Genomic DNA, 22,547 nt, shown 5'->3' with positions numbered 1-22,547 from the left:
AGTGCCAGGACAGGGTTTCCTGCCCTGGAGGTGCCAGGACAGGCTCAGTGCCCCCTGCCATGTCCAGCCCTGTGCGGTCACTGGCACACAGAGCCCCCATTTTCCTGCTCCCGTTAGCCCGGGGTTGTAACATCACAGCTGTCCTGGCCTCGAGTGGGCCCAGAGGCTCATTTCTGAACCTGATTGATTGCACCCTGCTCACGGCTTGTCCTAAAGAGGTTCTGCTGTTTCCTCGCTCCTTTCTGCTGCTCCCGGTGTTTCCCTGCCTGGCTGGAGCTGGGGCAGGAGAGAGCTCAGCCCAGCCCAGCCAAGCTCTGCAAGCACCGAGCTCCAGCCTGCCCCTTATCAGGGAGGCTGATAAACAGGCTGAGAGCATCTCCCAGCCCACGGAGATGATTTCCTGAGGCAGGAGCAGCCAGGTCTGGAGTGGACAAGCCCTGCCTGCGATGCCCGTGGTCGCCTTTCCGAGCTCGTGCTCCTCTCTGCTGTGTTTCAGTGGGTTTAAACTCTGTGTTTTCTTGGCCCAAAGCAGTTCAGATGGGTTGTGGGGGCTTTCCTGCCCTTCTGCTGATGTCTCCCAGTCCTCCCCGCCCCCTGATCCCCCGTGGGCATCCCTGACACCTCATCCCAGGGCTTGGGGACAGACCCCACCTCACCCGACCCCAGGGACAGTGTGGGAACATCAGCCCTGGGAACTCGCATGCCTGGGGCAGCCGGTTCCCCCTGCCAGCCCTGCTGGCTGGTGGCGAGGGAGGTGCTCAGATCAGGAGGGAGATTTGGGACATCCCATGGTGCCGGATCTCCCATCAGAGCCATGTTGCTCCATGAGGTTGTTGTTAAACTCCCAGAGCAGTGCAGGATTTGTTGGCAGCAGCTTTGTTTCCCTGATGGCAGCAGCCACCACTGCAGGGTGGTGAGGGTGTCTCCAGGTGACACCCAGAGCTCTGTGAGGATAGAGGGCCACCTTGGGTGGCACCCAGAGCTCTGAGGATGGAGGGCCACCTTGGGTGGCACCCAGAGCTCCGTGGGGACGGAAGGGTGACCCCAAGTGGCACCCAGAGCTCTGTGGGGATGGAAGGGTGACCCCAGGTGGCACCCAGAGCTCTGTGGGGACACGTACCAGGCACATTCAGAGCCCTCGCCCACTCGGGCACTCAGGACCTGCTGCCCCATGCTCCCTCACAGTGCTGAGCCGTGATCCCAGATGTTTCCCAGCTCCTCTGCCCTCAGGTGAAAGGGGTGAGAGCAGGGTGGGGAAGGGCAGATGCTGTCCCAGCTCCATCCCTTGACATTCCCCATCCCAGCTGCGGGGGAGCCCTGGGCTGGAGCTGCCCGGGCTGTGCCCAGCCTGGCGCCAGAGCTGTCGGCGCTCCCTCACCATTCCCAGATTTGCTGAGGGAGCAAGTTCCTGCCTCGCTCCACATGTGTCAACATCCCATTGCTGCTCCCACTGCCAGAGCCAGCGCACGGAAAATGTCTCTGTGGTTTTGGAGAGGGGCTGCTGAGCCATTCACTGCTGGGGACCCATCCCGACACATCCGTGGCAGCAGGTCTGGACCTGCTCCATCTCTGGGCACGGCACCACTGCCACGGTGCCTTTGGCTGCTTGCTTTTGGTGCTGCCAAGAGCTCCCTGTCCCCACAGCCCCTAGTGTGGGTGTTTCGCCCCACTCCCCAGCCTGTGCCTGCCATCCTTGTTCAGTGTTGTCCCAAAACCTGCTGTCCTGGGGGAATTTTGGCGCCGTTTTGTCCCTGTCCTAATTTTTAAAGTCCTTGATTTAAAGCCCTCATGGACTTCCTTGGGCTGGTTGTGGCCCTGGGCTGAGCTCTTGGATGCTCCATGATGTGGCCCTGGGGACAGAGGGACGCTCACCCTGCATCCCAGCCCATCCCATCCTTCCCAAAGCCAAGGCTGTGAGTGACCCTGCTGGGATTTGCTCCTGGGGAGGGAGGAGGGTGCTGCCACACTCAGCATTTCTCCTTTTGGAGCAGCATGCAGCCCAGATGGAGCAGAAGCAGAACGAGACGGAGAACAAGAAGGTGCACGGGGACGTGGTGAAGTACGGGAGCGTCATCCAGGTACAGGGGGAGCATGGATCCAGCATGGATCCAGCATGGATCCAGCACATCTGGGAAGGGGCTGGAAGGATCTGGGGAGCCCTGGGGGGGCTGGACTTTTCAGCTGTCCCACCCTCGACTCCTCCAGCTGCTGCACATGAAGAGCAACAAGTACCTGACGGTGAACAAGCGGCTGCCAGCACTGCTGGAGAAAAACGCCATGCGGGTGACCCTGGATGCCACCGGCAACGAGGGCTCCTGGCTCTTCATCCAGCCCTTCTGGAAGCTCAGGAGCAACGGGGATAACGTGAGCGTGGGGCCCTACAGCCCCTGAAGGGGTGTGCAAAGAGCTCTGTGCCAGGGCTTGGCTCCCCACAGAGCAGCCAGTCTCATCCTCGCTCGCCCTTTTCCCATTTTGCTCCCCAGGTAGTCGTGGGAGACAAAGTCATCCTGAACCCCGTGAACGCCGGGCAGCCCCTGCACGCCAGCAACTACGAGCTGGCTGACAACGCTGGCTGCAAGGAGGTACAGGCGGGCTGGGCTGTTGTTTCTCCTTCGTTTTCCATTTTTTCCTTTGTCCCGGGATCGTGACCACGCTCTCTTGCTCCGTAGGTGAACTCGGTCAATTGTAACACCAGCTGGAAAATCAACCTGTTCATGCAGTTCTGCGACCACATGGAGGAAGTGCTGAAAGGGGTAAGGAAGGAGGCTTGGCGGCATGGACCCGACGGGGGGGACAGGATGTGTGAGCAGCCACTCGGCTCTGTGACAAGGGCAGAAAAGAGGTCCTGCCTTGAGGGCTGTAAGTCCTGGGAGCATTCACCACCTGGAGAACAGCACAGCGAGGTGGAGTGGGATATTTTAGGATCTGCCGGCAGCAGGGAGCCAAGGGCACAAATTACACAAATTACCCTCTGCCTCGGGGTGTTAAATTGACACTCAGGGACAACCCCTGGCCCACGCCGTGCCAGCAGTGGCTTCTTGTGCGGGGACAATAGGCAGCTGCTCAGCCCTGCAGCAGGGTGGCTGTTGCCTGGGAAAGGAACTTCAGGGACAACCCCTGGCCCACGCCGTGCCAGCAGTGGCTTCTTGTGCGGGGACAATAGTCAGCTGCTCAGCCCTGCAGCAGGGTGGCTGTTGCCTGTTAAAGGAACTTTCCCTGCCGAGCTATTGTTCGGGGCCAAGGTCCTCCAGGAAGCAGCTGGGTGGATATGGATCGTCAGGATCTTGCAGACCTTCGTCCCCAGGCGCTGTGCTTATCCCAGCTTCCCACATCCCCCTTCCCAGGGTGTTAATGCCTTAAACACGTTGAGGAGCGGAGCCTCTGCCTGCTCCAGGGGTGTGAAGTGATGGATTCACATCCGTTTATCTCCTGGGGGTGGAAGCAGAGGAGTCACTGCATGGATAATGGGAGCAGTGGCAGTGCAGGGTGCCCTTTGCCCCATCCCCTGGGCTCAGAGGAGCATTTGTGCTGCCTGGGGCAGCTTTTAGCAGAGCTCAGGGAGGTTGGATGGGAAGAACTGACAGTGCCCTGTGGTCCGCAGGGTCCCACAGTCCTGCCATGCAGCTGGGAGCTGTGTCCAGGAGGAATCCCGTCACCTTTGCAGCGTGAGGGGTCACAAGAGGCGATGCATTGCCTTGCAGGAGAGCCATGGAGAAATTTCTCCACTGACTGAGTGGTTAAACATGGGAACAGCTCCCCAGGACAGTCACCATCCCTGGAAGTGTTCAAAAATGAGTAGGCAGACATGACACTTCAGGATATGGTTTAGCGGGCATGGCAGTGAAAGGTTGGTCTTAATGGAGTCTTGGAGCTGAAAGATTTAATGATTCTTTGTCTCTCACTGCCGTGTCCCGGTGCAGGGGGACGTGGTGAGGCTGTTCCACGCCGAGCAGGAGAAGTTCCTCACCTGTGACGAGTACAAGGGCAAGCTGCACGTCTTCCTCCGCACCACCCTGCGCCAGTCGGCCACCTCGGCCACCAGCTCCAACGCCCTGTGGGAGGTGGAGGTGAGCGGGCAGGGGATGGACGGGGTGTTTGGGGACATCCCGGTCCCTCCTGAGCCGTGGCTGAGCTCTCCGCTGCCTCCCCCAGGTGGTTCACCATGACCCCTGCCGAGGGGGAGCCGGGCACTGGAATGGCTTGTACCGCTTCAAGCACCTCGCCACGGGCAACTACCTGGCAGCAGAGGTAAGGGGATGGCAGAGGGGTGTGGGAATGTGCTCTGGGTGTGTGCCACCCCTTGCAAAGGCAGTGCCCACCTCGGGCTGGGAGTGATGCCCAGCTTGCTCTGGTCCCCTCCAGTTTGTTCTGGGAACCCCTGCGACTCCTCCTCGCTCGCAGGAAACATCAACTCCTGAATATTGTCATCACTGACCTGGTTTAGGGCCAAACTTTCCCCCCTGAAATTGCCCAGTGGAGGGGTTCAATTGCCCGGATGGCTGGGTTTGGCTCCTTTTCTGGCCCAGGGGGACAGGAGGGGGTGGCTGGGGTGTTTCTGAGCTCACCCCATGCCAAAGGACCGACTGGAAGTTGGAAGTGGGACGTGACTCATCCTGCTGGCCTTGCCTGGGACGGGGTGGGGGCAAAGCCTGGCTCTGGAGGCACCACCTGCCAGGTTTTTCTGCTGCCATTTAAGGCCAGCTCGAGGCCTCCTGACAGAGGCGTGAAGGAGTTGGTGCAGTCAGATCGTGGGGTGCGTTTGGCACTGCCAGGACCAAGGCTGTGCTCTGCTGCCAGGGCAGCAGGGACACCCCAGAGATGCTCCCCCAGCTGGAGAAGACACCCAAGGGCAGCCCCCAGGGCCCTTCCGTCACTGTGGGATGGAAAACAGCAAATGTTGGGGCAAATGTTGGGGCTCTGAATGGCTTTAAACCCAAAGACACTTGGTTGGCACCTGAAGAGGAAAGAAGGTCTCAGACTGAGCCCATCCTGGGCTGGTGCTGCTGCTCACTGGGAGCTCAGCCTGGAGCCTCCAGGGAGTTCTTGCTGCCGCCCAGAGCCCAGATCTGCTCCCCTGGGCTCTCCCATCCCACTCCCAGCGCTGGGGCACCGTGCACTGGGCACAGGTCACATCCTCCAGCCTCACCCGGGCAGGTTTCCTCTCTGTGACGTGTTCAGGGAAGGCAGGAATAGGGATCACACACCATCCCCAGGGGTTTGGAGGGACCGAGCGGGAGGACTGACAGCTGCCTTTCATCTCCCTCTTTAACTTTTCAGGAGAACCCAAGTTATAAAGGAGACGTGGCTGAGCCCAAAGCAGCGCCCACGGTGAGCAGAACCGCTGCTGCCGCTGCCCCAAGCACGCCAGCTCTCAGCCAGGGCCTGAAAGCAGGGAAATGCCCCAAAACAGAGCCCCCTGAGGGGGCTACAGCCGAGTTGGCCCCACTGTGCCAGCACAGCATCGCCACCCCGCACTTAGAGCAGCGTCCCTGTGTCCCACCTGTGAGAGGACCCTGCCAAAACCTCTCAGAGGGGTCCCAGTGCATGTTGGCTCCCCAGGCCAGGGGAGAATGCTCGGTAGATGAGAGTTGGACGTTCAGGGGGGGTTTTTCTCTGCTGTTGGTGAGGTTTGGAGCAGGGAGGGCCTCGTAGCTCAGGTGCATCCACGCCGCTTGTGCTCTGCTCCTGCATCCTGGCACTGCGAGGCTCAGCCCCAGCACAGCTTCTGCTGCGTCCCCCCGATGCCGTGGGCGCAGGAGACCCCTGAGCCGGGCTCAGAGACCCCCTCCCCACCGCACAGGGGGGCAGCAGCCGCGCCAGCCGCAGGAACACCGGGGAGAAGATCAAGTACCGGCTGGTGGCCGTGCCCCACGGCAACGACATCGCCTCCCTCTTCGAGCTGGACCCCACCACGCTGCAGAAGACGGATTCCTTCGTCCCACGGTACAGCAGCGGGGTCGGGATGAGGAGGGGAGGCTGAGTGCTGGGGGAGGGGCAGTGCTGGCATGTCCCCATGGGGGTCACTCTCCAGGACACTCTGTGGGGTCACCCGCCAGGACATTGTGCTGTTGGCAGGAACTCCTACGTGAGGCTGCGGCACCTCTGCACCAACACCTGGATCCAGAGCACCAACGTGCCCATCGACATCGATGAGGAGAGGCCCATCCGCCTCATGGTATGGCCCCGCTCCCTCCTCCCTGCCTGGGCTGATTCCCTTTTCCCCAAGAGCTCTTAGGGTGCTCCTTCCCTGCCAGCTCCAGGGGACTGAAACATCCTGGATGATCCAAAGGGGTGGGTGGACACCAGCCTGGAGCCCACCCCAGTCAGCCAGAGGCCACCCCAGCCCCTCTGATGGGGACAAACTGGGTCACTGATGTCAGCGGGGTTGGTGGCAGATGGTGGGGACGTGGCTGACATTGCCCTGTCTGTGTGATGCTGCTTCACTGTTGCTTCCCAGCTGGGCACGTGCCCCACCAAAGAGGACAAAGAAGCTTTTGCCATCGTCTCCGTGCCCGTGTCCGAGATCCGGGACCTGGACTTTGCCAATGACGCCAGCTCCATGCTGGCCAATGTAGTGGAGAAGATGAACGAGGGTTTCCTCAGCCAGAACGACCGGAGGTAAAAGGCCCCTGGGAGACGGGGCCGTGCTGGGCTCCTCCGAGGGCTCCCCAGCAGGATGAGGCCCCTGCCTGGTGCTGGTGCCAGCGCTGCCCTTCCTTCCCTGCCCACAGCCCCAATCCACGCCTGCTTCTCGCAGGAGCCCGGCGAGGAAACCAGATAACAGCACAGCCCTGCTCCAGCCCCTCCTAGAAAAATATCCTAGAAAAGTATCCTAGGAAAATATCCGAGGGGCAGGGAGATGGCCCCACGATAGGCGCAGCCGCCTTAGTCACTGTATTATTTTTAGGTGGGTGGGTTCTTGGTGCTTCCTGAGCAAACACAGATCCCTGTGGGACAGAGCGAGCGGCGTCCGCCCTGCCAGCCTGGCCCACGCAGGTCCCACGGGGGGGACCATGCGGGCAGAGGCGTTAAATGCAAAGTCCCTGGTGTGAGCCACGACCAAAGCCCCCAGGCATTCACACTGGCATGTATAGGAGCCATAGAGGCTGCAGATCCAGCCACTGGCCTCCATCAGGGAGTGGAGAGTCAGCCAGCAGCTCCCCTGGCAGGTTTCTGAGGCGCTTTGTTCCCCAAAACCCACCAGCATCGCTGCAGGGACCCGAGTCTGGGTGGGTGAGCAGCCCCCAGCCCGCTCACCCCATGTCCCTTCGCAGGTTCGTGATCCAGCTGCTGGAGGACTTGGTGTTTTTTGTCAGTGATGTCCCCAACAATGGCCAGAACGTGCTGGACATCGTGGTGACCAAGCCCAACCGGGAGCGGCAGAAGCTGATGCGGGAGCAAAACATCCTGAAGCAGGTGGGTGGCCCCGGGGCCCTGCATCTCAGCAGGGCTGGGACACATCCTGTGGAGATGTCCTGTCCTGCTCAGGGCCACTCTGGGGGCCAGAGGGATGGAAAACCCCATGAAGGAGGGTCTGGCCTCCAGTTCATGCCGTGGTGTCCAGCCATGCACGGGGGGATGGTGTGGAGCAGGACACAGCACTGACCTCTGCTCTTGGGCAGATCTTTGGGATCCTGAAGGCCCCCTTCAAGGACAAGGGCGGGGAAGGGCCCCTGGTGAGGCTGGAAGAGCTGTCGGACCAGAAGAACGCTCCCTACCAGTACATGTTCCGCCTGTGCTACCGCGTGCTCCGGCATTCCCAGGAGGATTACCGCAAGAACCAGGTGCCGGGGGGGTGACTCCTCATCCCACGACCGTGCTGGGGAGCCTTGGGGGGCTGCCACAGTCCCAGTGGGGCAGGGGGACATCGCTGACAGCCCCTCCCTGCCCGCTGCAGGAGCACATTGCCAAGCAGTTCGGAATGATGCAGTCGCAGATCGGCTACGACATCCTGGCCGAGGACACCATCACGGCCCTGCTGCACAACAACCGCAAGCTGCTGGAGAAGCACATCACCAAGACCGAGGTGGAGACCTTCGTCAGCCTGGTGCGCAAGAACCGCGAGCCACGGTGCGTGTGGGGTCTCTGCAGGGTGTGAGGGGAAAAAAGGGAGCCCTGGGGATCCCCCCCCTCATGGCAGAGCTGCCTCTCCCCGGCAGGTTTCTGGATTATCTCTCGGATCTCTGCGTGTCCAACCACATCGCCATCCCCGTCACCCAGGAGCTGATCTGCAAGTGCGTCCTGGACTCGAAGAACAGCGACATCCTCATCAAAACCGAGTGAGTGGCCAAGGGAGAGGTTTTTCACGTTGGGGTTTGTCATGGGTTGGATGTCAGGCAGCTACCAAAGCCTCTCACTCACTCACTCACCTCCACAGCTGGGCAGAGGAGAGAAAATTTAATGAAGGGTTCATGGGTTGGGATAAGGCCCAAGAGAGGTCCCTCATCAAATGCCATCACGGCCGAAACAGGCTCTAATTAGAGATATGAATTAAGTTTATTCCTTCCTAAATCAGAGCAGGATAATGAGAAGTAAAATAAAACCCTTAAAAACACCTTCTCCCCACCCTACAACAAACCCACTACAGGGTGGGCCTGGTCCCACTGCAGCCCTGTCACCCCTTGAGGTGCAGCCCCTCCATCCATGGGAGCATCTCCAGATTTGCCCTTTCCTGTCCCAGGCTGAGGCCGGTGAAGGAGATGTCCCAGACCCATGAGTACCTGAGCATCGAGTACTCGGAGGAGGAGGTCTGGCTCACCTGGACGGACAAGAACAACGACCACCACGAGAAAAGCATCCGGCAGCTGGCGCAGGAGGCCCGGGCTGGCAATGCCCACGACGAGAACGTCCTCAGCTACTACAGGTGACACTCCTGTGGCACCTCCTCTGCAGGTGAGGCTGTGAGGGTTGCACGGCCTCACTCCCTCTCCCCCTCACCCCTGGGCAGGTACCAGCTGAAGCTCTTTGCCCGCATGTGCCTGGACCGCCAGTACCTGGCCATCAAGGAGATCTCCCAGCAGCTGGGGGTGGACCTGATCTTCCTGTGCATGGCAGATGAGATGCTGCCCTTCGACCTGCGCGCCTCCTTCTGCCACCTCATGCTGCACGTGCACGTGGACAGGGACCCCCAGGAGCTGGTGATGCCCGTGAAGTTTGCACGGCTCTGGACGGAGATCCCCACGGCCATCACCATCAAAGAGTGAGACACACTGGGGCTGGGGGTGGCTTTGAGGGACAGGGCAGGACAGGGGATGGCACATACCGTGGCAGGGGAGCGTTTGTGGAGTGACCTGGGAAGGTCTGAGGCGCCAGAAGGAAGTGGGTTCCATCTGTCACAGCATCGCTGCTGGTCACGGTGGCTCAGGAGCTGCATGGGCAGCGCTCCTGCCAGCTGGGTGTGAGGACACTCGCTGTCCCCAGCTCACCCCGACGTGTGCCCCCCCGCAGCTACGACTCCAACCTCAACGTCTCGCGCGACGACAAGAAGAACAAATTTGCCAGCACCATGGAGTTCGTGGAGGACTATCTCAACAACGTGGTGAGCGAGGCCGTGCCCTTCGCCAACGAGGAGAAGAACAAGCTCACCTTCGAGGTGCGGGCGCTGCCGGTGCCACCGGCACCTTGCAGGGTGTGACACAGCCTGGCTGCCCCTGCAATGTCCCTGTCTCCACTCTGGATTCTCCTGCTCAGCCCCAAGCAGGGCGAGGTCTGGAGCTGCTTTGTCCTTCCTCAGGTCGTCAGCCTTGCCCACAACCTCATCTACTTCGGCTTCTACAGCTTCAGTGAGTTGCTGCGCCTGACACGGACCCTGCTGGGCATCATCGACTGCGTCCAGAACCCCCAGCTGATGATGCAGGCAGTCTACAATGACGAGGTGACAGGTGTGTCCCTGGCCATGGCCAGGCAAGTGTTTCCCACGGTCTGCCCAGTGTTTCCCATGGTCTCCCCAGTGTTTCCCGTGGTCTGCCCACTGCTTTCCAGTTTTGGTGGCAAGGAAACCAGACACTGGTTTGCTGACGTGGCTGGGTGTGCACCAGAACATGAGGTGGTGAGCCCTTGGCCATGCCAAAAGAAATGTTTGGTGCCTTCTGCTCATTCTCTGATTAAATCTACGGCATTTTCCAGTCCAAGCAGATCCTTCCTTGCTCCTCTGCCACCTCCCTCTCCACCCACGCTAACTGTGGCTGCCTCCGCAGGGAAGAATGTGCGGAGGTCGATCCAGGGCGTGGGGCAGATGATGTCCACCATGGTGCTGAGCAGGAAACAGTCCATCTTCAGCCCCCCCAGCCTCAGCGCCGGCTCTGCTCCAGAGCAAGTGGACAGAGGGAGGAGCATTGAGAACGAGAACATTGTGGTGATGGAGACCAAGCTGAAGATCCTGGAGATCTTGCAGGTTGGAGCCGAAGGAGAGGTGGGATGGGGGTGTGTAATGTGATCTTCTGACGGGGGACAGCTGGCATGAAGAGGGCACTCAGTCACTTCTGGTTTCTCCTTCCCTGCTGCTTCCAGTTCATCCTGAACGTGCGGCTGGACTACAGGATCTCCTACCTGCTCTCCGTCTTCAAGAAGGAGTTTGTGGAGGTTTACCCCATGCAGGACAGCGCGGCCGACGGGACAGCTCCCGCCTTCGACTCCACAAGTAACTCTCCCATTTTGCTCCTGGTTCACCCCCAGCTCAGCAAACCCCACAGGCTGGGAGGACACAGGGGACAGAGGCGACATCTCCAGCAGAGGTGGCATCTCCAGCAGCTGCTGCTGGCACAGGGTGCAGGGAGAGAGAGAGTTTGTGTTTTGGTGGGATGAGGATGCTGGGAACAGGATCAGGGAGCTGGGTTGGTTCCTGTGGGTTCCTGCCAAGGCACAGGGTGGTGTTGTCCACCCTTTTCACTCCCTCCCCTCTCCCTGCAGCCGCAGCCATGAACCTGGACCGGATCGGGGAGCACGCCGAGGCCATGTTCGGTGTGGGGTGAGTCCCTGCCCCCCAGAGTTCCCCTGGCCATAGGGCCCTTCCCCTCCTGTCCATCCCTCCCAGGCTGGGAGCTGCAGGTGATGAGGAGGAGGAAGCTCTAAAGGCCACCACAGCCATCCCCATCAGCCCCTGAGCTTTGTGTTCACACCCAGCGCTTCCACCCCGCTGCAGGAAGTCGAGCAGCATGTTGGAGGTGGATGACGAGGGAGGGAGGATGTTCCTGCGGGTGCTGATCCACCTGACCATGCACGACTACCCCCCGCTCATCTCCGGCTCCCTGCAGCTCCTCTTCAAGCACTTCAGCCAGAGGCAGGAGGTCCTGCACACCTTCAAACAGGTGACACTGAGGGCACCTGGGGCACCCCACACCTGGTGTGGGTGGGGGGACGTGGGGTGGATCCTGGCCCTTTCCTTGGGAGGGAGATCTGGGATTTGTGCCCTGAGCTGGAAGCCCCTGGGAATGTCGCTGCAGGTCCAGCTCCTGATCTCAGCCCAGGACGTGGAGAACTACAAGGTGATCAAGTCGGAGCTGGACAAACTCCGCACGATGGTGGAGAAATCAGAGCTCTGGGTGGACAAGAAGGGCAGCACCAAAGGGGACAGCACAGGAGAGGGGAACAAGAAGGAGAAGAAGGAGGTGAGAGCCCTGAGCAAGGCCCTGGGATCCAGGGTGGGAAAGCAGTGGGAGGCAGCAGAGCAGCTCACCTTAATCCAACACACCTCAGAGGGCTGTGCACCCCTGTCCCTGGACAGGAGGCTCCAGGAGGGCCCTGTGGGGTGTAACTGGAGGGGCACAGTGTGACCCCGGTGCTGTTGTGTCCCCTTCCAGCACGGTGCCGACGAGGAGGTCATTGCTCCGGGAGAGAAGAGCAGCGAGAACTACCAGATAGTGAAGGGGGTGAGTGAGACCAAACCCCATCCTTGGGGCTGTTCCTAGAGGCACATCCTGGGTGCACCGGCAGGAAGGGAAGGGATGAAATCCTGTCGAGGATTTCCAAGTTCTCCTATGCTTCAGTAGAAACAAGTCCAAGCCTGGCTTGCTCCTGCCAGCTCAGCACAGGGAAAAGCTGCCACATCCGTGCACTGGGGGGGCTGGGGGGAACTGGGTGGGTGACAGCTACGAGGGCTCTATGGGGAGGATTCCTGAGGGGGTGCCAAGATTTGTGAGCAAAGCAGGGAACACCTGGAATTATGGAGGGAACATCTGGAATGCAAACCAGCCCCAGTGCTGGTGGCCATCCCGAGTGGCTCCAGGCTCAGCCCCTGCCCACCGTGGTCCCTCTGTCCCCAGATCCTGGAGCGGCTCAACAAGATGTGCGGGGTGGGGGAGCAGGTGCGCAAGAAGCAGCAGCGCCTGCTGAAGAACATGGATGCCCACAAAGTGATGCTGGACCTGCTGCAGATCCCCTATGAGAAGGTAGGTGGGTGAGTGGGCAGGAGCTGACTGGTCCTGAGCACCCAGGGCAAAGGGGGCACGTGGGGACCCCCCCTGAGCCCCCCCCTGCCACTCTCATCCCTCCCAGCTCCGCGTGTTTCTCCTCTGTCCCTTCCTCAGGGCGATGCCAAGATGATGGAGATCCTCAAGTTCACCCACCAGTTCCTGCAGAAGTTTTGTGCTGGCAACCAGGAGAACCAGGCCCTGCTGCACAAACACCTCAACCTGTTCCTGACCCCGGGGGTAAGGAGAGGGCACCGAGGGCTGGCTGGAGGCTGCAGCACAGGGAGGGAATTCGGCACCGCTCCCGGGGCTGAGAGCATGGGATGGGAAAGCCAGGAGGAGACACCAGGCAGGGCAGGAGTTGGGGACAGTTCCTGCAACCCCCTGACCTCACTCTGCCCCTTGTCCCCAGCTGCTGGAGGCAGAGACGATGCAGCACATCTTCCTCAACAACTACCAGCTGTGCTCCGAGATCAACGAGACGGTGCCGCAGCACTTCATCCACTGCGTGGCCACCCACGGCCGCCACGTCCAGTACCTCGACTTCCTGCACACCATCATCAAGGCCGAGGGCAAGTACGTCAAGAAGTGCCAGGACATGATCATGACTGAGGTGAGGACCTCTCTTGTGGGGCAGGAGGTGGGGGGAAGCAGGGCATGGCTCTTGGAACCTGCACCTTTGGCTTCTTCCTTGAGAAGAGCCTTCCAGCCGTGCTGGGTGCTCCCAGGAACCAGCCAGCCCCAGTGCTGGTGGCTATCTTGAGTGGCCATCAGCCAGCTCCAGGTGCTCAGTGCAAGGTCCAAGAGCCAGTCTGGGAGTCCCACAATTTCTGATTGCACTGAAAATGCCTGGTTTTCCCCGTAAACACAAATCCCTGTTCCCCTTCCTGGCCACTGCTGCTCATCCCCCACTGCAGAGGGGACACCCTTGGCCTCGGAGGTTTCTGACCCTCCTTTTTCAGAGTGGTGACCACTGAGCACTGACCCTTCCCTGCAGCTCACCAATGCCGGGGACGACGTGGTGGTTTTCTACAACGACAAGGCTTCGCTGGCCACGCTGCTGGAGATGATGACGGCAGCCAGGGACGGGGTGGAGGAGAACAGCCCCCTGATGTACCACATCTCCCTGGTGGACCTGCTGGCTGCCTGCGCCGAGGGCAAGAACGTCTACACTGAGATCAAGTGCACGTCCCTGCTGCCCCTGGAGGACGTGGTGCGGGTGGTGACACACGAGGACTGCATCACGGAGGTACGGGGTGGCAGCCAGGAGGACACCAGGGCTCTGCACTGATTGTCCCGTGACGGTGTCCCTGCCCCTTTCCCCCTCCCCGGCAGGTGAAGATGGCCTACGTGAACTTTGTCAACCACTGCTACGTGGACACGGAGGTGGAGATGAAGGAGATCTACACCAGCAACCACATCTGGACCCTCTTTGAGAACTTCACCCTGGACATGGCCCAGGTGCGTGGGGAGGGTTGGGTGGCAGTGACACGGCAGCTGTGGCTTGGATGGGGACAGGGTGGTGTCACCAAGACCCTGTGGGGCTTGGGCACTGTGGGGACCCTTGTGGCTGTCACTTGTGGGGCTGGGGAGCGCTCAGGGCTCTCTGGCGTGACCAAGGAGCTGTGCCACCGGCCACGTCCTTCAGCTGGACACGGTCCCAGCAGCCTCTGGGCAGACATGAGCTCGCCCCGGTGCCATCAGCATCCTCCCTGTCCTCACAGATGTGCAAGAAGCGGGAGAAGCGCCTCCCGGACGCCACCCTGGAGAAGTACGTGCTGACGGTGGTGCTGGACACCATCAACGCGTTCTTCAGCTCGCCCTTCTCGGAGAACAGCACCTCGCTGCAGGTGACCGGGGGTGGCAGGGTGGCAGAGGGAGGACAGTGGCTAAGCCAGCCCCCCAAAATATGGTCTGAACATGTGTACTGACATTTCTGTCTCCTCCAGACCCACCAGACCATCGTGGTGCAGCTTCTCCAGTCCACCATGAGGCTGCTGCAGTGTCTGTGGCTGCAGCAGCAGCACAAGAGCTCAGTGGAGTCCTGCATCCGCACACTGGCCATGGTCGGTAAGGAGCCATCGCCGTGCCCAGGGGACAGGGGACAGAGCCACCCTGGGCTGTCTCTGCCCAGCGGCGAGCAGGACACGCTGTCCCTCCTGTGGGGGTGGCAGGACGCCGCGGTGAGGGGCTGCCAGCTGGGGATGGATGGGCACGTTTGGCTCCGGGATTTGCTTTGTTTTGAGCTTCGTCTCAGCATGCCCAAGATAATGTGGGGATAACCAGAGCCTGGGCTTGCCTGGGAGCTCCCTGGTGTGTCCCTGCCTGGACACAAAGCCAACACTGACAGTGGTTTTCCCTGGCCAGGACTTTGCCCTCGGCGTGCAGCTGCCTGACTCAGGCTGAGAGCTGCTAGCTCTGAGTCACTGTGGAAAGGATTGCTGCTGGTTGGGCTCTGGGTGGGGATTTCCCTTTGGAATTCCAGGCAGGGTGCTTACAACCTCCCCACGCTGGGCTTTCCCAACCAAAAAACTGGAGCCTGTTTCCACCCCATATGGGGCTGTGGGTGTTGGGATATGTGGGAACACTCCGCCCTCACTGGCCTGCAGGAGTTTAGGCGTGTATTTACCCCAAATCTCTGCTGCAAATGAGGTGAACGCTGGCGAAGGGGTGCCCGGGCAGGGCGGTGAGACTCAGCTGGGTCGTGGCTGTCCCAACCCCATGCCCGTGTCCCGCAGCCAAGAGCCGCTCCATCGCACTGCCCATGGACCTGGACGCCCACGTGAGCTCCCTGCTCAACAGCAGCTCCACCAGCACGGTGCAGAGGAACACCTCGAGCTACAAGGCGGCCACGCGCACCTTCCCCCGCGTGTCCGCCACTCCCAACCAGTGGGACTACAAGAACATCATCGAGAAGCTGCAGGTGCGGGGCAGGGCGTGGCGGGGCTCAGGGTTGCAGGGTCCCTCTGCCGTGTGTCCCCTGGCTCTGAAGGGGGGTGCTGTGGCTTGCAGGACATCATCAACGCCCTGGAGGATCGCTTGAAGCCACTGGTGGAGGCCGAGCTGTCCGTGCTGGTGGACGTCCTGCACCGGCCGGAGCTGCTCTTCATGGAGGGGACGGAGGCGTTCCAGCGCTGCGAGAGCGGGGGGTTCCTGTCCAAGTGAGGGGGGTTTGGGATTGCCCTGGGGGTGCTGGGAAGGGTTTGGGATCCTCATCCTGAGTGGGCTGTGCATCCCTGTGATGCCTTTTCCTTGGTGTTAGAATTAAGAGTTAGATACAGTTAAGGGATAAAAGGGTTTTTACCTCGGTTTTTAATAAGGATTTTTATGGTGTAACAATTTGTCAAGGGGGAATATGTCGAAATGTACTCACACGGTAGATCGTGTACATGATTTTATAGACTTTGCAAATTAGCATATTTGACAAAGATTCTTCAGTGAGAGGTTTAAATGAATGGTGTGACATCTCTCTATTTTAAAGTATTTTTTCTCCAGATGGGCTTAATTTTAGTTTATAGAATCTGTTCTGTTCCAGAGAGAACCTTGGTTTCTTAAGATAGCATAAGGTTTTCTGGTTTTTAACTGTGAAGTTTTTAGGATGTTTGGGTTTTTGGCCTGGTCGAATACTAGCACTATGTTAAGATATCAGGTTTAAAGAATTATAAGCATGTATGTTAAGAATACTGAGAATACATAAAGGTATATAAAAAGAAAAGGCAAAAAATCATCACGGCATCACCTCCTGCATGCCCGCAGCCCTGAGGGGCGCTGGGGGTGGTTCCCTCAGGGATCCCCGGGTCCCTCCCAGCTGGGTGACAATGGCTTTGCCTTGCCAGGCTGGTGCAGCACACCAAGGACCTCATGGAGACGGAGGAGAAGCTCTGCATCAAGGTGCTGAGGACGCTGCAGCAGATGCTGGTGAAGAGGAACAAGTACGGAGAGAGGGTGAGCACCGTGAGCCATGTCCACGCTCCCAGGCTGGCAGAGCCCTCCCTGGGCACCCAGGGGTGCTTGGCCAGTTCTGCCCTGGCCCCGGCCTTGGCATGGGGACGCCGGTGACGTTTGTTTGCCTTGGCAGGGCAACCTGCTGCGGAAAATGCTCATGAACAATTACCTGCAGAACAAGAGGTCCAGCTCCAAGGGGGAGATGGGGGACGCTGCTGGGGGAGGTGAGTGCCCCTCTCCTGCCCCTTCCCCTCTTTTCCTGCTCCCACACACCTCAAATTCCCGGCTCCCAAGCCGTGATGGGACCAGGTCGGTGGCTGGTTGCCACTTTCCCACTTGCACAGGAGCAGAGGATTTGGGGAGGTGAAGGGATGGCACTGAGATGCCCCGGCAGTGGTGCAGCTGTGCTGGCTCTGTGCTACCACAGCATCACACCCCTCTGTCCTCTCACACAGGCCAGGACCAGGACTGGTCAGCCATTGCTGCTGTCCAGTGCCGGCTGGACCGTGAAGGGGCCACCAAGTTGGTGGCTGACCTCATCATGAACACCAAGAACGAGAAGATCTTCCAGGAGAGCATCCTGCTGGCCATCCGCCTGCTGGACGGCGGCAACACTGAGATCCAGGTGCTGAGGGGGATTGGGCAGCCAGGGGTTGATGTGGGCAGGGTGAGGGTCCAGTGCTCAGCCCTGGGCAATGGGTTTGGCCAAAATACCTCCTGATAGTGCTGAAGTCTGATGATTTGAGTTTCCCAGCTCCATGGCTGGAGGCTGCGGGAGGGGCAGGTGGTTCCAGGTTGTTTCTGGAGTTCTGCTGATGCCCTCTGCCGGGAATTCCTACAATGGCTCAGGGCTGCAGCTCTTGTGGGGGACTGCAGGGGTTATCCCAAACCCGTTGCCACAGGGAAGCTGAAAAATTGTGTGTGCAAAGCCCAGTGGGGCTCCAGGCAAAACCCAGGTTGTCCTGGAGTAGGTCTGGAGTGCTGAGGCTGCTGCTCTGAGGGACAGGCAGGGACACTTTGGACCCTGTGGTGGGGACCTGAACGAGTGTCCTTTTACCAGAAATCCTTTTACAACCTCATGACGAGTGACAAGAAGTCCGAGAAGTTCTTCAAGGTTCTGCACGACCGGATGAAGAAGGCGCAGCAGGAGACGAAGTCCACGGTGTCGGTGAACATGAGTGACATCGGCAACAAGCCCCGCGAGGACAAGGACGAGCCAGACCCTGGCACCAAAGGTACGGGGCCGTGTCCCCTTGTCCCCTCAGGCAGGCCAGCAGTGGCTCAGTGACAGCCTGAGCTGATTGAGGGGACAATTCCCTGTAGGACGAGGAGACACCTTCCTGATGCCTGGCACCCCCACGCGGTACCCGATGGCCGCGGGGTTCCACAAGGGCCACGACCCCGGCGAGCAGGGCCAGAACAATGAGATGGGGGTGACGGTGCTGATCATGGAGCCCATCCTGCGCTTCCTGCAGCTGCTCTGCGAGAACCACAACCGTGACCTGCAGGTTGGGGCTGGGGCTCCAGGGATCTGGGGGTCAGCTGTGGGGTTGGGCTGGGGGAAGGCTGGGATCTGCCCCAGTTTGGCCCCTAAATGCTGTGGCAGCAGCAGCTCTGTGCCTCAGCTTCCCCATGTGCAATGCACCATCCCTTGCGGATAATTTGGGGCTGTGGGACTGAGGTCTGTAGGTTACAGGGGTGGTCCCAGCCCTAATGTCCTTCAAACTGCAGCTGGAGGGGTGTGGGGAGAGAGGGATCAGGACCCCACTCCTGGGCTCTGCTCCACAGAACTTCCTGCGGTGCCAGAACAACAAAACCAACTACAACCTGGTGTGTGAGACGCTGCAGTTCTTGGACATCATGTGCGGCAGCACCACGGGCGGGCTGGGGCTGCTCGGCCTCTACATCAACGAGTACAACGTGGCTCTCATCACCCAGACCCTGGAGACCCTGACCGAGTACTGCCAGGGGCCCTGCCACGAGAACCAGGTCCGGGGGCTCCCTGGGGGTCATTCCCCAAATCTCATCGCTGATCAGAGGAGGATTTGGGGGGGCACGTGTGTGGGCAAGCTGCAGAGGCAGGGACAGGTTTTGGGTTCAGAGTGTGAACAGGAGCAGAACGTGCGCAGCAGAGGTCACAGGGCTCCTGCACAGGTCACCAGCTGCTGGTGATGCAGATGGGGGGGAAATAATTCAGGGGCCCTCTGCAGGGAGAGGGGAGGTTTGGGGGTCCTGGGCTGATTGGGCAGGGTCGGGGCTGCAGGCAGGGCAGTGTTTTGGACCAGGGCTGTGCTGGAGGGTGGAGCTGGGAGGACTGGGAGATCTGTGGGATAACACGCTGCCCGACTCCCCCAGAGCTGCATCGTGACCCACGAGTCCAACGGGATCGACATCATCACAGCCCTGATCCTAAACGACATCAGCCCCCTCTGCAAGTACCGGATGGACCTGGTCCTGCAGCTGAAGGTGCACAGAGGCCTGGGCTGGGGTGGTGGGGACGCGTGTGCGTGTCACGGCGTGTGTCACTGCACGTGTGTCACTGCGTGTGTCACTGAGTGTCACTGCACGTGTGTCACTGCACATGTGTCACTGCATGTGTCACTGAGTGTCACTGTGCGTGTGTCACTGCGCGTGTCACTGCACGTGTCACTGCACGCGTGTCACTGCACGTGTGTCACTGCATGTCACTGCACGTGTGTCACTGCACATGTGTCACTGCGTGTGTCACTGAGTGTCACTGCACGTGTGTCACTGTGCGTCACTGCATGTCACTGTCACTGCACGTGTGTCACTGCACGTGTGTCACTGCACGTCACTGCATGTGTGTCACTGCACGTGTGTCACTGCGCGTCACTGTGCGCGTCACTGTGGGTGTCACTGCATGTGTCACTGCATGTCACTGCACGTGTGACACTGCACGTGTGTCACTGCGCATGTCACTGCATGTGTCACTGAGTGTCACTGTGAGCGTGTCACTGCACGTGTGTCACTGCGTGTGTCACTGCATGTCGCTGCGTGTATCACTGTCACTGTGCGTGTGTCACTGTGTGCGTGTCACTGCGGGTGTCACTGCGGGTGTCACTGTGCGTGTCACTGCGTTTGTCACTGTGCATCACTATGCGCGTGTCACTGCGTGTCACTGCATGTCACTGCATGTGTGTCATGGCGTGTCACTGCATGTGTCGCTGTGCGCGTGTCGCTGTGCGCGTGTCACTGCGCGTGTCACTGTGTGTGTCACTGCATGTCACTGTGTGTCACTGCATGTCACTGCGTGTCACTGTGCGCATGTCACTGCATGTCACTGGGCGTGTCACTGTGTGTGGCACTGCATGTGCCACTGTGTGTGTCACTGCGCATCCCTGTGTGTCACTGTGTGTCAATGTCTGTGTCACTGTGCGTCACTGCGTGTGTCACTGCATGTGTCAATGTGTGTCACTGTGTGTGTGTCACTGCATGTCCCTGCGTGTCACTCTGCGTGTCACTGCGTGTCCCTGCGTGTGTCCCTGCGTGTGTCCCTGTGTGTGTCCCTGCGTGTGTCATTCTGCATGTGTCACTGCGTGTGTCACTGTGCATCACTGTGTGTGTTACTGTGTGTGTCACTGTTTGTGTCACTGCGTGCCACTGTCAGTGTCTGTGTCACTGTGCGTCACTGCGAGGGTCACTGCGAGTGTCACTGTCACTGCATGTGTCACTGCGTGTGTCACTGTGCATCACTGTGTGTGTTACTGTGTGTGTCACTGTTTGTGTCACTGCGTGCCACTGTCAGTGTCTGTGTCACTGTGCGTCACTGCGTGTGTCACTGCGAGTGTCACTGTCACTGCATGTGTCACTGCGTGTGTCACTGTGCATCACTGTGTGTGTTACTGTGTGTGGGGGGGGTGTGGGGGGGCGGGCGGTCCCTGGAGGAGGGGCCCCTGCCTGTGTCAGACCCACGGCTGTGGGATCAGATGGGCTCCGTGGGGCAGGGCTGGGGCATCTCCACCACACTCAGATGCCTCTGGCACAGGGGAGTTGGCAGGGACATGGGACATTTCTGCCCACCCCAAAGCCCTGGGCAGTGGCCTGGCACAGCTCCCCTCACCAAGGGCCTCTCCTCACCAGGACAATGCCTCCAAGCTCCTCCTGGCCCTCATGGAGAGCCGGCACGACAGCGAAAATGCCGAGCGCATCCTCATCAGCCTCCGTCCGCAGGAACTGGTGAGGGAACTGGGAACGTCCCGCCGAGCCCCCAGCCCGTGGCTGAGCTCCCTGTGCCCCGGGTCCTGCTGCAGTTTCTGCTTTGCACCCAAGAACCACCTCACCTGCCCTACTGCTTCTGGTCCTGCTCAAATCCTGGCTGGAGAAGGAAGCAGGGAGTGGGGAGGAGCTCAGTGGCCCGTGCTGCCTTGCAGGTGGATGTGATCAAGAAGGCTTATCTGCAGGAGGAGGAGTGCGAGAACGCCGAGGTTTCTCCCCGGGAAGTCGGACACAACATTTACATCCTGGCGCTGCAGGTAGGGAGCTGTGAGAGCAGGGATGTGCCAGGCTGTGCTCACAGGTTGCACGTTTTCCTCCACATTTGTGCACATTTTCCTCCACATTTGTGCACATTTCCTCCAGCCAGATTGGCCTCCCTGGGGAGCCAAATGTGCCTTTGGCTGTGGGGAAAAGCCACAGCTCGCTGTCCATCCTGCTCCCCCTGTGCTCATGTCCCACTCCTGTGTCCGCTGGTGGCTGCGTGCCAGCCTGTGCTCACTGTCACCATCCCTGTCCCCTCCCAGCTCTCCCGACACAACAAGTCTCTGCAGCAGCTCCTGAAGCCAGTGAAGCGAATCCAGGAGGAGGAGGAGGAGGGAATCTCATCCATGGTACGGAGAGACCTCAGGGGTGAAGGCACAGCCCCCCCCTGAGCTGCCCTGACCCGAGGCTGCAAGGAGCCCTTGCTGAGCCTACCTGGGCTTTGTTGTTCAGGATTTGATCGATTTTGGTGTTTCCCAGGGGATTAAAGAGGGAAAGACACCTAAATGCCCTTTTAGCCAGAGGTACAAGCCCACAGGTGTGTGTGCCCTGTTGTGGCGTGATGCGGACTGGTGGCCCTGGAGGGTCCTGCCCTTCCCCACTTCCCCCCTTCCCTTCAGAAAGGAAGGGCCAAGTCCTTTGCTGCTGTTCCTTGCCCGGGTACCTCAGATCCCGACAAGATTCGCAGGAATATGATTTCCCCGGGGTTTTGTCAGCACTGGTTTGTAATTTGTGGATTAGCAGCACTTGGATGTAATTATTGCAGGGAATCGATTGTCCGTCACCGCGGGGAGCACTCGCACCCCCTATGGAAGCTTTAATTCATTTGCTTTTCCCTGAAAACCTCATCAGCCGTGGGAGTTGTTGAGGCACGTTGTGGAAACAGTCAGAGCCAGCTTCTGGCTGGATCCTCATCCTCTCCCTTTCCCTCTCCCCGTGCAGCTCAGCCTCAACAACAAGCAGCTGTCGCAGATGCTGAAGTCCACGGCGCCGGTGCAGGAGGAAGAGGAGGATCCGCTGGCTTATTACGAGAAACACACGTCCCAAATCGAGGCAAGACCCCTTGGCTGTTGGCTTTGCAGCCTGTCCGTGGCCCATGAATCCCACCCGGCTCCAGACGCCTTATGTCCGATTATTTTGCACCTGGAGCCATCCCCTCTTCCCATCCCCATGCTGGCAGGAGCATTAGCTCCAGGAACTGAGGGATGAGCAGCCCCCTGGACCCTTCCCTTCTCTCCCAGCAGCAGAGGGATGCAGCTGGTCCAGCAGCCTCATCCTCGGCATGGATCCCCTGTTCCCACACTTCCACTTACCACAGCCACGGCTGCCCTGCTCGGGGCAGTTTGGGAGCTTTTAAATGAGTGGCTGACAACATTTGGATCCTGTGGAGCGGGAGGGAGGAGGGGAAGGCACAGCTGGAGCTGGGAAGGAGGAAAAAACCACAGCAGGGCAGGGTCTGAGAGCTCTGCTCCCCGCAGATCGTGCGGCTGGACCGGAGCATGGAGCAGATCATCTTCCCTGTGCCCGGGATCTGCGAGTTCCTCACCAAGGAGACCAAGTACCGGCTCTTCACCACCACGGAGCAGGACGAGCAGGGCAGCAAAGTCAGCGACTTCTTTGACCAGTCCTCCTTCCTGCACAACGAGATGGAGTGGCAGAAGAAGCTGCGCAGTAAGAGCGAGGCAGAGCCTCCCCCGG

At 59.8% G+C, this 22,547-nt stretch overlaps 1 protein-coding gene across 2 annotated transcripts in view; it reads left to right on the top strand.

Annotated features, from left to right (window-relative positions):
* ITPR3 (inositol 1,4,5-trisphosphate receptor type 3) overlaps positions 1–22,547 on the top strand; it is a 38,730-nt gene that overhangs the window by 9,637 nt on the left and 6,546 nt on the right. Inside the window, exons 4-48 of one of the 2 annotated variants that reach the window (XM_008644715.2) lie at positions 1,992–2,078; positions 2,206–2,364; positions 2,484–2,582; positions 2,670–2,753; positions 3,921–4,067; positions 4,153–4,248; positions 5,278–5,328; positions 5,801–5,943; positions 6,076–6,175; positions 6,458–6,618; positions 7,275–7,416; positions 7,623–7,784; positions 7,898–8,070; positions 8,160–8,279; positions 8,681–8,863; positions 8,948–9,199; positions 9,448–9,592; positions 9,734–9,881; positions 10,197–10,393; positions 10,510–10,639; positions 10,909–10,966; positions 11,141–11,306; positions 11,442–11,606; positions 11,799–11,867; positions 12,261–12,386; positions 12,525–12,647; positions 12,820–13,020; positions 13,405–13,656; positions 13,743–13,868; positions 14,132–14,257; positions 14,357–14,477; positions 15,146–15,330; positions 15,420–15,568; positions 16,244–16,352; positions 16,486–16,576; positions 16,808–16,977; positions 17,413–17,587; positions 17,676–17,860; positions 18,141–18,341; positions 18,708–18,818; positions 20,454–20,549; positions 20,744–20,845; positions 21,113–21,199; positions 21,792–21,902; positions 22,328–22,520. In XM_008644715.2, the coding sequence (XP_008642937.1) occupies positions 1,992–2,078; positions 2,206–2,364; positions 2,484–2,582; positions 2,670–2,753; positions 3,921–4,067; positions 4,153–4,248; positions 5,278–5,328; positions 5,801–5,943; positions 6,076–6,175; positions 6,458–6,618; positions 7,275–7,416; positions 7,623–7,784; positions 7,898–8,070; positions 8,160–8,279; positions 8,681–8,863; positions 8,948–9,199; positions 9,448–9,592; positions 9,734–9,881; positions 10,197–10,393; positions 10,510–10,639; positions 10,909–10,966; positions 11,141–11,306; positions 11,442–11,606; positions 11,799–11,867; positions 12,261–12,386; positions 12,525–12,647; positions 12,820–13,020; positions 13,405–13,656; positions 13,743–13,868; positions 14,132–14,257; positions 14,357–14,477; positions 15,146–15,330; positions 15,420–15,568; positions 16,244–16,352; positions 16,486–16,576; positions 16,808–16,977; positions 17,413–17,587; positions 17,676–17,860; positions 18,141–18,341; positions 18,708–18,818; positions 20,454–20,549; positions 20,744–20,845; positions 21,113–21,199; positions 21,792–21,902; positions 22,328–22,520 (6,277 nt within the window). The remainder of the gene's footprint in view (positions 1–1,991; positions 2,079–2,205; positions 2,365–2,483; positions 2,583–2,669; positions 2,754–3,920; positions 4,068–4,152; positions 4,249–5,277; positions 5,329–5,800; positions 5,944–6,075; positions 6,176–6,457; positions 6,619–7,274; positions 7,417–7,622; positions 7,785–7,897; positions 8,071–8,159; positions 8,280–8,680; positions 8,864–8,947; positions 9,200–9,447; positions 9,593–9,733; positions 9,882–10,196; positions 10,394–10,509; positions 10,640–10,908; positions 10,967–11,140; positions 11,307–11,441; positions 11,607–11,798; positions 11,868–12,260; positions 12,387–12,524; positions 12,648–12,819; positions 13,021–13,404; positions 13,657–13,742; positions 13,869–14,131; positions 14,258–14,356; positions 14,478–15,145; positions 15,331–15,419; positions 15,569–16,243; positions 16,353–16,485; positions 16,577–16,807; positions 16,978–17,412; positions 17,588–17,675; positions 17,861–18,140; positions 18,342–18,707; positions 18,819–20,453; positions 20,550–20,743; positions 20,846–21,112; positions 21,200–21,791; positions 21,903–22,327; positions 22,521–22,547) is intronic. The other variant, XM_017727219.1, reaches the window with a different exon arrangement.

The sequence above is a fragment of the Corvus brachyrhynchos genome, unplaced genomic scaffold, assembly GCF_000691975.1.
Source record: "Corvus brachyrhynchos isolate BGI_N302 unplaced genomic scaffold, ASM69197v1 scaffold72, whole genome shotgun sequence".
NCBI lineage: Eukaryota > Metazoa > Chordata > Aves > Passeriformes > Corvidae > Corvus > Corvus brachyrhynchos.
This window is presented reverse-complemented; position numbering and strand designations above follow the sequence as displayed.